The sequence below is a fragment of the Carettochelys insculpta genome, chromosome 22 (genome assembly GCF_033958435.1).
Source record: "Carettochelys insculpta isolate YL-2023 chromosome 22, ASM3395843v1, whole genome shotgun sequence".
NCBI lineage: Eukaryota > Metazoa > Chordata > Testudines > Carettochelyidae > Carettochelys > Carettochelys insculpta.
This window is the reverse complement of record NC_134158.1, coordinates 22,965,385-22,978,797: the sequence shown is the minus strand read 5'-3', so window position 1 is coordinate 22,978,797 and position 13,413 is coordinate 22,965,385. Positions and strand designations below refer to the sequence as shown.

At 62.3% G+C, this 13,413-nt stretch overlaps 1 protein-coding gene across 10 annotated transcripts in view; it reads left to right on the top strand.

Annotated features, from left to right (window-relative positions):
- Positions 1 to 13,413, top strand: part of SIPA1L3 (signal induced proliferation associated 1 like 3) — a 143,400-nt gene that overhangs the window by 125,704 nt on the left and 4,283 nt on the right. For 5 of the 10 annotated variants that reach the window (XM_075015955.1, XM_075015948.1, XM_075015951.1 and 2 more), the window contains exons 10-17: positions 419 to 670; positions 1,602 to 1,754; positions 3,217 to 3,344; positions 6,951 to 7,069; positions 7,670 to 8,067; positions 9,713 to 9,934; positions 11,206 to 11,368; positions 13,107 to 13,308. In XM_075015955.1, coding sequence (XP_074872056.1) covers positions 419 to 670; positions 1,602 to 1,754; positions 3,217 to 3,344; positions 6,951 to 7,069; positions 7,670 to 8,067; positions 9,713 to 9,934; positions 11,206 to 11,368; positions 13,107 to 13,308 — 1,637 coding nt within the window. The remainder of the gene's footprint in view (positions 1 to 418; positions 671 to 1,601; positions 1,755 to 3,216; positions 3,345 to 6,950; positions 7,070 to 7,669; positions 8,068 to 9,712; positions 9,935 to 11,205; positions 11,369 to 13,106; positions 13,309 to 13,413) is intronic. The other 5 variants (XM_075015952.1, XM_075015954.1, XM_075015958.1 and 2 more) reach the window with 4 other exon arrangements.

Below are 13,413 nucleotides of genomic sequence, written 5' to 3'. Positions count from 1 at the left end.
GAAGGGGCTGTGTGAGCTCCTCCCGCCAGGCCCGTGCAATGCCAGCTGCTGAGGGCTCTCCGTGCGTCTCCGGCAGCGGTGGCCTCAGCGCCCCTTTGGCAGCAGAGCTGTGGGCGGGGGCGGCAGGGCGCTGAACCGGAGTCACGTCAGGTCGCTGACAGTCCGGCCTGGTGGGTTGGTGGGAGCTGCACAAGGCAGCCTGGCCAGGCAGTGCCTGGGAGTAGCGTTCTGTGTCCCGGTTTCCCCACGTGTAGCTAAGTAGGTCATCTCTATTTGGCTTCCTCTGCCTCTGCTGGTCCTCGCCAGTAGCAGGAGCTCTACCGCTGACACGCCGCCCCTGCGAGATGAAGCAGGCTGAGCCCCGCTGCCTGGGGAGGGGGTGGCGTTAGCCAGCCCACGAGCGCTGTTTGCTTTGCAGGGGATGGGCCGAGGCCTTTGAAATAAGCCCCATGGAGCACAGGGCTGAGGCGGAGAGCCTGGCTGCAGGGCACCGCCCGCCGTACCGCAGCCACTCGGCATGGCAGTGGAGCGGGCCTGCCTCACACAACGCCTCGCAGGCCACCAAGTGGGCAGAGCCCCCACCCCTCGGGCATGCTCAGTCCCTCACCAGGCCCCCCAAGCAGTTCTCCCTCGGCCCCTACCGCGAGCCGCAGGCCCTGCACAGCAAGAGGTAAGGCAGGGCACGTGGCTGGGCTGCAGGCGTGCCCTGGGCATGGGGGGCTGAGCTGTGGGATGCGGGGGCGGGGCAGCGAGCCCCACAGGGGAGCTGGGAGGTGACTTGGGCATAGAGGGGCAGGGGGCTGAGCTGCAGGGGGCAGGTGTGGGGGAGGCTCCCTGGTGCTCTGTACCCTGTGGAGGCGGAGGTGGCCTGGGCGAGTGAGAGCCCTGGGGTGTGAGCTGAGCCCAGCATCAGCGCTGGAGCTTGTGTGCGCGCCGCAGGGCTGTGGGCCAGCTGCAGCTCCCTGGGCGCCCCCCACGCCTGGGCCGTGGCCCTGTGGTAGGCACAGCAGGCGTGAAAGCGCAGGGCAGGGCCTGTCTGAGGGGCCAGCTGTGGAAATCCAGCTGGTGGGGTAGCCTGACCCCAGTGCACTGAGCACATGGCTGCAGCCCCCAGAGTCCCTTAGCCTGCGCAGGGCGTGTGGTCAGGCTGTCTGAGGCACTTGGCTGCCTGCTGGCGCAGGAGGTCTGGTCACGATGCCTCCACTGCCCTGCGCCAGGCCTGGAAGCACATCAGAGCTGGGCCAGGCCAGGGCCCTTCCGCAGCCGTTCCTTGGCCCTGAGCACTGTAAGCAGCGTGGAGCTGGGGAGGGCCAGCAGTAGCACCCAGCCTTGCTCCCCCCGGACGCTCATGCAGTGATGTATGAGGCTGGGAGGAAGGGTCCCCAGCCACTGGCCCAGACTCGCACGCCGACGCGACTGCTCTCTCCGTGTTCTCAGCTCTGCTGGGTGTTGCCTTGGCTCCTGCTCTGTCAGGCTTGTGCCTCAGGCTGACTCTTTGGTCTCTGTGGGTTGGCGCTGTGGCTGGCCGTACACGCGAGCTGGGCTGGGCTGGGGTGTGTCTGAATCGCAGGGCAGAACTCACAGCCTTTCTTCCTCTGAAGCAGACCAGTTAGCTTCCCTGAGACGCCGCACGCTGCCTCGTCTGCCCCAGCGGGGACGGAGAGAGGCCAGCCGCACCGCCAGCCCTCCAGCAGCTTCTCAGCTCCAGGCTCCGGAGCATCGGCTTACACCCGCTATAAGCCATCCCCGGAAAGGTAGGCCAATCTCCTGCCTGCTGCCACCTGCTGGAGGCCCCTGCGGTGATGTCAGGGAGTGCCCCTTAGCCACCAGGTCACCGCTCACACTTGGCTGCAGGGCTTGCAAGTCTCTGGGCACCCAGAAATTGCCAGCTCATCCTCCCTCTGGTAAGCTGCTCTGCGAGCCCGGGGAGGGTGATGTACTCAGCCCAGGAAGCCGCCTGGTGGCAGCTGTTTCAGCTTAGCAAGGCATCCCATAGGTTCAGCCAGTCACAGCAGCCTTTACTCCTCCTCACTGAACGGCCGTGTGTCCCTGGCTGGCGAAGAGGGGTGCTCAGTGTTTGCTGGGGTCCAGCTGGAGAGCTGAGCCCCAGGCAGCGCACATCCATGCACGCACACCAGTGCTTGGCTTTGCAGCACTCAGCAAAGGCCTGGCCAGTAGCTGATACCCATGTAGCTGGGACAGAAGCCATGTCCCGGAGCCGACCCCCTCTCCGTGCAACGCGTAGAACTGGGGAAGCTGGAAGCAGCTGCCCAGAGGCCTGTTGTGAACTTTTCCTTTCTGAGCTGTTCCCTCTGCCTCGCTGGCCAGCTCCGACATCCGTCAAAGAGCAGTGCACGCTTCCCCCGTGGTAACCCTCAGCGGCGTTGGCCTGCGTGGAGTACAGCTGCCGGGCAGGCAGGGACTGGTAGCACTCGCCTGGGGCTGGCGTTCAGAGAGCCCTGTGCCCAGCTGGGGACAAGCCCTGGGGCTGGTCATTGACCGGCGCTGCTGGGGTGCTCATTGGGCTCCCTGGCAGGGGTGTGCAGGTTGTCAAGTGATGGAGACCTGCCAGTGTGATGAGCTCTCCCCTCCCCAGCACCCCTGTGGTTCCTGTTGGCAGGCGGCTGTCCAAGCAGGGATCTGCTCTCCAGCCCTGCATGTGGCTGGCATTGCGCCAGCCATAGTCTAGCACCAGGGAGGGAGCTTTAACCTGTGAGCAGCAACTGAGCAGGCTGCTAATGTACCAGCCCCAGCGCAGAGCAGCCCCGCCTGTGACTGGCTCCAGGGGTGTGGACCTTGTGATGGACAGGTCCAGCTGAGCCCTGCCAGCGAGGATCTGCTCAGCTGAGAGCACTGGAGGCTGCCTTGTCACATCGCCCTGTCCAAGCTCCATGGGCGGGCTGTGGGCATCGGCTGTCCGGGGCCTGAGGCTTCCCACGCCAGCTTACGGCTGCGCACAGCCCCCAGGCAATGCCTGCAGCAGTGTGCCGTGAGCGGGCCAGTGACAGCCCTCGGGTCCGTTTACTCCACACGGCAGCACTGCGCCTGAGCACGCCAGTGCCCGCTGCCGGGCTTTTAATTGCACATTCTGCTGCTTACTCATCTCCCAGCTTCCTTCCGCCCCAGCCCCCTGTTTTACAAAACCTGCTAATGAGAGACAGGATTATTTTAAGAGCACGAGTTTGGCAGTTCAGCTGTCGCCCTTCCCTTCGGCAGATATGTGGCCACTCAGCGTGCCGTGCTGCCCGCGGAGCAGCGCTACAGCCCCGAAGTGACCTCGAGCGGCGAGTCCTCGTCCGGAGGGCTCACCAGCCAGGAGAGCACCATGGAGAGGCACAAGCCTGGTAAGGCTCCAACCGCCAGCGCTGTTACTGGGCCCTTCCGGGGGGTTAAAGCATTGGAACGTGGCGCGTGATCTGTAATGAGTCCCTCAGAGGTTCTCCTTGTTGCCAAGGGGCAGGGCCTTTGTGAGCTGGTGTTGTGATGCTGTCTCCATCTCCTCTGGATGTGGGGCTGGACTGCCAGCCACCTCTCTACCCTGTTGATGGGTTGCTTTGTGCACTCTAGATTGATGCCCTGAAGGGTAGAACCCTGCCCAGCTGCTGCATAGCACAGGGGATGGCCTCTGACCCCTAGCTGTCCCCACTCAGCGTGGGTGCAGAGGGGGAGGTGTAGTTAGGGTAGGGATGCTGGGTGGGGAAACTGAGGCCCATTTTTGCCCACAGTCATGTGGTAAGTCAGTAGCAGGACTAGGACTAGAACCCAGCTCTCCTGGCTCCCAGGCTGGAGCTGTGCCTACTCTGCTGCCATGGCTCCTGGCCACCCCTTGCAGCAGAGCAGCTGGCTGTTCTCAGCTCCGCGCACGCTCTCTCCACACTCCTCTGCCTGCTCGGGAGAGGTGGAGATGCAGAGGCTGAAATTCTCCCAGCTCTTCTCGGCGCTGATCCAGGCCCAGCCCCCAACAGGCTGTCGACTGCTAGTTTGCTTTGGTGTCACCAGCCAAGTGGGAGACTATTTAATTATAGAGCCTCCCTCCAGAGGGTGCTGCCTGGGCTGCTGCAAGGGGACAGCCCCAGAGAGAGGGCACTGAAATCACAGCCGTTAGCGGGAGTGCCGTGCACAGCCTGGGCTCTGAGTGACTGCCTCAGAACAGGAGCTGGGGGCTGTGTGCTTGGTGGGCAGCCTGCTGTCGCACTCGCCGCGCTGGGCTGCAGGGCCTGCCAGTTACTTTTGACACCCTGGGCTCAAAGGCCTCTCAGCTGCGCAGCCTTGGGGCGGGAGTGGGACGCTCCAGGGAGGGGTTGGAGGAGACCCTGGTGGGCTCATCAGGTGTCTGAGCTGGACCTGTTACACCAGCCCCAGTGCCACACTCGGTCAGGCCTCTGCCTGGGGGGGCCGAACATCTCCTTTTCACTGCTGCCCCCGGATGGGTGCCAAGGGGAGGGGTGACTGGAGTCCAGGCAGCTGGCACGTGAAGGGAGCCCGGGGCCTGGCACTAGGCTGAGGTGAAGTTGAGGCAGGGCAGCAGAGGCGGCTTTGGCGGGATCTCTGGGACGTGACGTGGCTGATCAGTTACAAATGGCAGCTTTGCCTGGCAGGTCGTCTGGGGCAGCTGGTGTCTGGAAGCCAGATCGCGCGCTCAGGGCCGTTGTGCTTGCTGTGCTGAGGCTCGTGGGGCTGGCTGGGAAGCTCAGAGTGAGACAAGTTAGGAGGAGAGAAACCCGGAGAAAGCAAGTAGTACAACAGAACCAGCTCTGCTGTGGCTCTGTGGACGAGGCGATCTTTGGTGCCCGCTCTGGGCGGAGGAGCTCTTCCCAGTTATGGGGAAAAACAGAGCTCCTTATATGGCCAGGACCTGCAGCCGCCCCTCGCGAGGAAACTCACCAGTCTGCTGTGCTCCTGGGCCTGTAGGGGCTGAGCCCAGAGCAGCTGAGGGCTTGTGCCAGAGCTCATCCCTTGTGTTTTGGCCAGCAGTCGGGCCTGCTATCCCACACAGTGGTTTGAGTGCATTCATCCAGCTCGTGGAACGTGTGTGCTTGCCTGGTCCATGAGTCGCTCACAGGGGCTTGGGCTGGCTGTCAGCCTCTCTTGCCCTCGTTCAGATCATTCAGCGCTAAACTTGCTTGCCCTACTGTCCGTTGTTCCTTCTCAGGCAGGCCAAATGTCTGAGGTGTTGGGATCTCTTGTGAACTGCCACATGCTGCTTACACTTGAGCCCACAATGAATGCATGGGCCCAATCATCACTACGGGCCCCGGGGAGTGGTCAGGGCCGGTGCTGTGCTGGGCGCTGCCCAGAGCCTGTGAAACGGTCCTTGCCTCCCGCACCAGGAGAAGAGCAGAGGCCCAGAAAGGCTGTTTCTCCGTGACAGGTCATGGGCAGAGCTGGGAGGGGAGTCAGGCACCCTGAGGGCCAGCGCTGCCCTACTCCTGCCCAAATCCCATAAATCATCCCACAGGCACCAAGCATATCTGGGCTCGGCAGCGGCTTGGGCTGGCAGGAGACCTGCTCCCGAGTGACCAGATGTGTTCAGGGATCTCCAGGGACGTAGAATCACAGAACACTAGAACTGGAAGAGATCTCGAAAGATCATTGAGTCCAGGCCCCTGCTGTCATGGCAGGACCCAGCACCATCTAGACCTTCCCTGTTAGGTGTTTATCCAACTAGGTCTTAAATGTCTCCAGTGATGGAGATTCCACAACCTCCCTCAGCAGTTTGTTCCAGTGTTTGGCCACCCTGAGAGTCGGGAAGTGTTTCCTCACGTCCAGCCTGCACCTCCCTGGCTGCAGGTTAAGCCCATTGCTCCTTGTCCATCCTCGGGGGCCAAGGAGAACAAGTTTTCTCTCTCCTTCTTGTAACACCCTTTTAGGTACTTGCACCCGGCTGTCCTGCCCCCTCTTGGCCTTCTCTTTTCTAAACCAAACAAGCCCAGAGCTGCCTCTTCCCTCACGGCTCGTGTCCTCTCCACCTCCTCTGGGCCCGGTCCAATTTCCCACCTCTCCTGCAACGTGGGGCCCAGATCTGGCCCCAGGGCTCCAGCTGAGGCCTGACCGGCGCTGAGCAGAGCAGAACGGTGACTCCTTGTGTCTTGCTAACTAACTGGGTGGTTTCCCCTGAAATGGTGCTGCCCTGTGGCGACTGAACCACCCGTTGCCCAAGGTTTGGGACATGGCAGCCCACCTCTGCCCCCACCTCTGGGCACAGGAGGAAGCCAAGCCCTGCCTTGGGAACAGCTGGTCCCTTTGAGATGTTGCACGCTACTCGGCCCCGAGTCAAACTGTGCCTCCGCCTCTCTGGACCATGTTTGCCAAGCGCCTGGGAGACTCAGGCTCCTCCGTGCCTGTTTTGGAAGTGGGCTGCAGGTGGCTGTCAGCTGGGCACGTTTGAAAACACCCCCCTCTGTCCCCTCAGCCCCCGGCGGGCGCCAGCGCATGGGTCAGCCTTAGGGCACTCGGGTTGCAGAACTGGGGCTCCAGGGGAAGGGAAGGCCAAGACGAGCCCTTAGGAGAGTGGCACACAGCAGGGCTGCATCAGCCGCTGGAGGTGGAGCGGGAGGCTTCCTCCAGCAAGGCTGTGAGCAAAGCAGAATCCCTCCCTGCCCAGCCGCCATCTGCTAGGGCAGAACAGCTGGGACTCAGCAGGCTGTGCCGAGGCCCTGGCGCGCTCACGCCCTGGGAAGGCCTCCTGCTGGCAGACCTCAGCACGGGGGAGGGGTGCTCCTCCTCCTGGCAGAGCCCTGGTGCATTAACGGCTGCTGGGCTGGTCCCATCCCGCAAGGAGCGGTGCCCTGCCCCCAGCTGCTCCAGTGCAGCCAGCTCCCTGATGCTCCTCCCTGCGGGGGGGAGGGTGGCGCCTCTCCGGGCGGGGCAGTCTGATGTGGGAGTGCTGGGACCCAGGGGGCCTGCAGGGTGCATGGTTCCTGACGCCGCCTGGCCTTGGATTGTTGCAGAGCCCCTGTGGCACATGCCGGTGCAGTCCAGGCTCCCTGCCGGGCCGGGGAGCAGCGTGAGCAAGCGGCCCAGCCGACAGGAGCTGGCGGGAAAGGATTCTCCCAACCGGCATTCCAGAGTGAGTGGAGCTTCTCCCCAGCCCGGCTAGTGCCTGGGGAAAGCGCCTGCCTGCTCACGTGGCTGCAGCGCCCCACACAGGGGCTCTTAAAGCACCCGGCCCCTGGCCTGCCACGGGTGGCACCAGGGCTGGCCTTCTGGCTCTCCCCGGCAAGCAGCAGCTGCTGTCTTAATCAGCTGGGCTCCTGAGGGTGGCCTTGTGCAGTAGCCTGGTACAAATGACTGCCCTGGGAGAGCCCAGCCCAGTCATTTCCTCAGGGGCTGCGTGCTGGAGCACATACCCCAGGAATTCAAGGCCGTAAGCGCTGCCCAGCTTGTGCGGTCCATTCGGTGCCCAGCAGCTGTGACAAGGGCCATGTTAAGCCAGAGAGCAGGAGCCATCTGTGAGTGCGTCAGTGGGTGCGCTCAGCACCCGATGACCAGGAGCCAGCCCTGTATCTCCCGGCTTCTGCCTTCCCCAGACGCAGAAAGCTGGGCAGCCCTGCCCTGCCAGACCCCTGGGGTCCCGCTGTGGAGGGGAGGTGGCTGAGGGTGGGGTGCAGAGCTGCGTGGTGGGAGTCCCACGGGCCGCTCCCCAGTGACCCACAGGCTGTCTGTGCAGGGCGAGGCTCAGTACTCCAGCCACTCCAGCAGCAACACACTGTCCAGCAACGCCTCCAGCAGCCCCAGTGAGGAGCGCTGGTTCGACACGCCCGAGCCCGCTGAGGTCGAGCCAGACCCTGCCTCCAAGGGCGGCTCCAGCGACAGCGGCATCGACACCGCACTCTACGCCTCCAGCCCCACTGGCGGAAGCAGTGCCAAGTCCTCCCACCTGTTCCAGCAGAGAGACCCGGGGCCCAAAGCCCACTCCGCCGGGAGCAAGAGGAGGGAGCCTTCGCCCACCATCAGCACAGGCGGCCAGAGCCGAGGCTACCGGCCCAAGGCCTACGCGGCAGGGGCCAGCATGTCTGGGCCTGCCACAGCCCCTGACCATGGGGCTGAGCTCTACAAGCAACCAAGGTAACCTGGCCTGTGCTAGCCAGAGGGCTGGGGGGCAGCAGGAGGCCTCCTCCCTGCACCCCTTTGGGGTGGAAAGTCTCCGGGGCTCTGCCCTCTTTGTGAACTCCTGTGGGACCTGGGGAAGAGAGACTGGGGCTGAGCACACAGCTCGCGTCTCCTCCCAGGACCTCCAAGAAGCAGGTCTGGGGAATGCCCTCTGGACAGGCTGTGCCGTCCCTCCGGGCTGCTGGGGGATATCCCAGCACAGGGGGAAGCTCCAGGGGCAGATGCTGCCCTCGTGCCATTGGGCTGAGGCTGTAGACGGAGGATCGGTGTCTTGTCTCCAGCGCTCTCTGGGGAGGCCTTACCTCTGGCAGCTTGTGAATGGCCAGCAGAGCTCCCCTCCGCTGTGGGCTGGCAGGCAAAGCTCCACGCAGCACCCTGGTGATGGCCAGCAGAGCCCAGCATGCAGTGTGGCCAGGGAACACGGCCCAGGGAGCTTTTAAAGGCAGAGAAATACAGGCCCATGAGCACCGCTGGAGCCTGGCAGAGCTAGACCTGGGCCTGGGGTGGGTGTTCACACACACCTCTGCCCGGGCAGGGTGCAAAGTGCCTGGTAGTGGCCTGCAAAAGGAGAGTGGCTGCCTCCATGCCCCCGCTGCGAGCGCTGACCTGCACTCCCCGGCCGTGGGTACTGGACTGCCAGTCCCAAGGGGTGGTGATCCCAAGCCCTGCCCTGTGAATCCTGGGGTTCCCGTCTGCTGTCCCCAGCCCAGCCAGTCGCTGTGCAGAGCAGCTCTCCGTTCCCAGCCTTGCAAATGGGGGTGCCACGCACCAGCGTTTGGGGCTGTGAGCCACCCTTTGGGGCCCAGCAAGGCTGGAGCCAGGGCCCTGTTTTATCATAGAATCATAGAAGAGTAGGACTGGAAGGGACCTCGAGAGGCCATCGAGTCCAGCCCCCTGCCCTCATGGCAGGACCAAGCACTTTCTAGGCCATCCCTGAAAGCCATCTGTCTAACCTCTTCTTAAATATCTCCAGTGATGGAGATTCTACCACCTCCCTTGGCAATTCGTTCCAGTGTTTGATCACCCTGACAGTTAGGAACTTTTTCCTAATGTCCAACCTGATCCTCCCCTGCTGCAATTTAAGTCCATTGCCTCTTGTTCTATCCTCAGAGGCAAGGAAGAACAAGTTTTGCCTGCCCCATCCTTCGCAGGCTCTCTGCTCACCTCCGAGTAACAACTGCCCCTGCGGCATAAAAACGCAGGTGAAATGTCCAGCGGGGCTGGTCCTTACCTACCCTGCCACACTCGGCCTTGTGCAGTGACTTGTGTTACCGTCACCAACATGCGGGGCACCAACATTCTGCATGTGGCTGTAAACGCTTCCAGGGAGCCCCGGCCATTGTCACCATAACGGCTCCCAGCCCCAAAAGCACGGTGTGTGCGCTCAGCCCGAGCCCAGTGCACCCGGGGTGTAGGGTTTAATCCTGACCCCAAACCTCCCGGTGTGTACCTGCTCTGCTGGTCTAACGGGGGGTGAAGGGCTGCCGGGGAACGTCTTGGAGTGCCTTGTTCCCAGGCTCTGGGCCTGCAGCCGTCTCAGCGTGACGGGGGCTTCCCCCTGCCTGGGAATTGATCCGCATGCATTTCTTTTCCTTTCTAGTAATTTCAGTTTGCGCCAAGGCCGCCCTGCGCAGGGTTACAGAACGCCCGTGGCTGAGAACTCCAGGTCCTCACACATGTCCCAGTCCAGCTCCTTCCAGCTCTCGGCCTCAGTCCCCAAATCCTTCTTTTCCAAACAGAGCAGCAGGGCCAAGCACGTGTCCGGCTGGAAGAGACCCGAGGAGATCCCCATGAGGCCCACGGCCTTTGCAGACCCAAAGAAGTACGCACCTGGGCATGCCTGCCAGCTGGTGGGATGGCGCACACAGTGTCTGTCGGGGGCTGGTCCAGCTGGGAAGGGCATGTGGGGCACTGAGGGATGGCCGCCACTCTCTTCTTGCCCACTGCTGGGTGCGCCAGCCAGTGCCCCGGCCAGGACAGCTCTGGGTACCTTTGCACTGAGAGGAGGTGGGCCTGGCCAGCCCTCAGTGGGTCCTGGTGCAGGTCAGCAGCTGTGGGAGGAGCTGGAACAAGGGGTCTGTACCCCCCATGCGGGAGGGCAGGGGCCCTGCTTGGGCTACCTCTTGCAGCATGGAGCAAGACTGGCACCTTGGCATGGGTAGCTGTACCCACAAGGCCCTGAGCCAGGCTCCCTCCAGCACAGCAGGGGTTGAAAGCCAAAGGCTGCCATGAAGTGAGCAGCTCCTGAGAGGCATCTGTCTGCCCTGTTCACCACTTGCCAGTCCTTCCTGCAGCCGCCTGGCCAGCAGGGCAGAGACCACAGCCGCACCCCAAAGAGCTGCTCAGAGGCTGGGCTTGGAGCTCTTGGTAGTCTGTGGGGCCTCAGGGCTGGGCTGGGCTAATTCCACAGGGATCCTCTCCTTGTTCTGAACCAAGCTGCCAGTTGTTTCCTGACACGCAGTCCCTCAGACCACGGAGATGCCCCCGGTCTCAGCCAGGGTCTGGCTGGTGCCCAGCCAACAGGGCTCCACTCATCTCAACCTTCATCTGGGTGGCCCCTGGCCTTGGCCTGTGACAGGCCCTGAGCTCAGTGGGGTTCTGTAAAGTGCCCCGCCTGACAAGGCTCCGATCTCAGCCAGGGTATGGGCAGTGCCCAGCCCGGCGGGCCCCAGTCTTGGCGGGGTTCAGGGGAGCGCCAAGCCCATTGGGGCCCCGACCTCGGCAGGGTTCGGGGGAGCGCCAAGCCCATTGGGGCCCGATCTCGGCGGGGTTCGGGGGAGCGCCTGGCCCGGCGGGGCACCGATCTTGGTGGGGTTCAGGGGAGCGCCCGGCTCAGCAGGGTTCGGGGGAGCGCCCGGCCCCGCGGGGCCCCGATCTCGGTGGGGTTCGGGGGAGCGCCCGGCCCAGTGGGGCCGGTGAGCACAGCTGTCTTACAAATGACTTGCACTGGACAGGAGTCTGAGGGAAATTGCGTCCGTTGCTCTCACATGGGCTTGGCACTTCACAGCCTCATGGTTCTGCCCCTAGTGGGCTTGGCTCCCGGGGGCTGGCCCTGGAGCTGTGCTCTAACCACGTCCCTCCCCCACGCTCCAGGCAAATCGACACAACCACCAAGAATGTCTTTGGGCAGCCCCGGCTGCGAGCTTCTCTCCGGGACCTGCGCTCCCCCCGCAAGAACTACAAGTCCACCATTGAGGACGACCTGAAGAAGCTCATTATTATGGACAGCCTGGGCCCGGAGCAGGAGAGAGCCATGGTACTGCAAGGGGAGCTCTGCTCTCTGCCCTTCCATCCCCCAGCACTCAGGCTGCCAGGCTTGTGCATCACTGAGCAGGGCACTGGTCCCCTGGGTTCTGTTCCCAACTCTGGGCTGCGAGTGCAGGGCTGGGAGCCAGGACTACTGAATTCTGGCCCCTGCTCTGACACTGACTTAGTGTGTGACCTCCTTGGCCCTCTGTGCCTCAGTTTCCCCTCCCACACATTCTGTTCAGACTGGGCGCTCTGACTCATGGAAGATCTCTCAGCCTGGTTCTGTGCTGACCCCAGCTCCCATTTTTTCCTGTTACAGCTGAGAGCTCCAAATCAGGGCAAACTGTTTAAAACAGGGCTACTGCCAGCCCAAGCCTGGGGGTCCCACGCAGTAAGACACAGGGCATGTCTCATGCCAAATTCACCACCAAGAAGTCACACAAGCAATTTCCTTGCACGCTCCAGCTTCCCTTGTGCCCCAACCCGCCCCCTCCTCACACAGGTGAGGTTATGAAAACCCACCTCACCAACTCCCAACAGGTTCTTCCTGTCCCAAAGGACCAGCCGCAGCCCCAGGTCTGTGCATACACCTCGGATCTCACCCAGCAGAGCACGCTGGGTGTGATGGGGTTCAGGGGTCCCCCTGCACTGCACCCCATCTGCTGGCAGGATTGACTCTCACTCAGCAGATACAACAGAAGGTTTATTAGGCAACAGATGCCCAGTTTCTCACAGAAGCAACAGCACAGCAGCCAGAGACAGTCCTTCCAACCCGTCCTGGGGAGAAGACCCCAAGGGGTGCCCCTCTGGGGTGTAGCTTTTCCCCTTCTCCGGCTGGCTGCCTTCCAGCTCTTCTTTCCCCGGCTTCCTAACTGCTGCCCCCCGATTCAAAACTCAGCTCGGCTCCTCCCTCCTCTTTGTTCAGGGCAGAGGTGTTACCTGCCAGTTGTAGCCCCAGGGTCATCCTTAGCCACTGGGAGCTGCTGTGCTTGCCTCAGACATCCAGCCTGACTCACACATGCACTCCCCCCACTCCATCACACTGGGCCCAGCTGATAGAATCTAAAACATAAGGGTTTATTAATAACAAAGAGAGAATAGGGTGAGTAAAATTGTTCAAGCGATTAAATTACATCACTCAGGCTGGCAGCAGAGGTGGAATAAGATGAGTCTTTGTTAGGATGTAGCTAAATTTGCATATCTGCAGTCAACTTCTGTGTCTAGTATAGACATCACCTTGGGCTTCTCTTTAGGCTTGCCACGTGGGGAACTCTGCTGTCCCTCCTGGTGCGGAAGTCTGTCCGAAATGGGGCCTGTCCCATGAGCAGGTCACCTCCCCCTCATTTTCAGGCAATCTGCCATTGCCTGTCTCCTGGGTGCATGTTCCCAGCCAAACGCCTCCTTCTGATAAGGCCCTTTCTCTGGGGAGCCCGGCGTGGGAGCCCTTTCGCAGTAGGTTGTGGTCTCCCAGAAACTAAAATTACAGCTACAGGCCCCAAGTCGATGCTCATAATTCCACATGTAAAAAAGCTGCAACCATCTGAGCAGCACAAACCAATTCAGCAAATCACCACCTTTCCCAGACGTCTCCCTTGGCCCAGCATTTGGTGCGAACCTGGGAAACTGGTTGCAGTAACGATTTGCCCATTCACCCCAAAACCCACCAACGTCACAACCTGGTTCTGCGCTGCCCCAGTCTCTTGGGGCTACTGTAAGGCCCCCACAAGTGCCTGTTTCTTTGCCAGTCTCCGCAGAAGCCTCTCCAGCGGACGCTGTCCGACGAGAGCCTTTGCAGTGGGCGGAGAGACGCCAGCTATGCCAACACTGCTTGCGTCGACCAGTCCCTAGCCAGTGACGTGCTCTTCACCAGCACCTACCCATCCAGCACGCTGCCCTCCCGGCGGCAGCCCCCACAGCTGGGCCGCGGCAGCCTCACAGAGAAGAAAGGTGAGCTGCCATGTGGGGGCTGGGTGCCGTACTTCTAGGGTTTGCCCCCTGCTCAGGGAGGGGTGGGGGCTGTAGTGGTTAGAGAGGGAGAGCGGGCTGGGCACC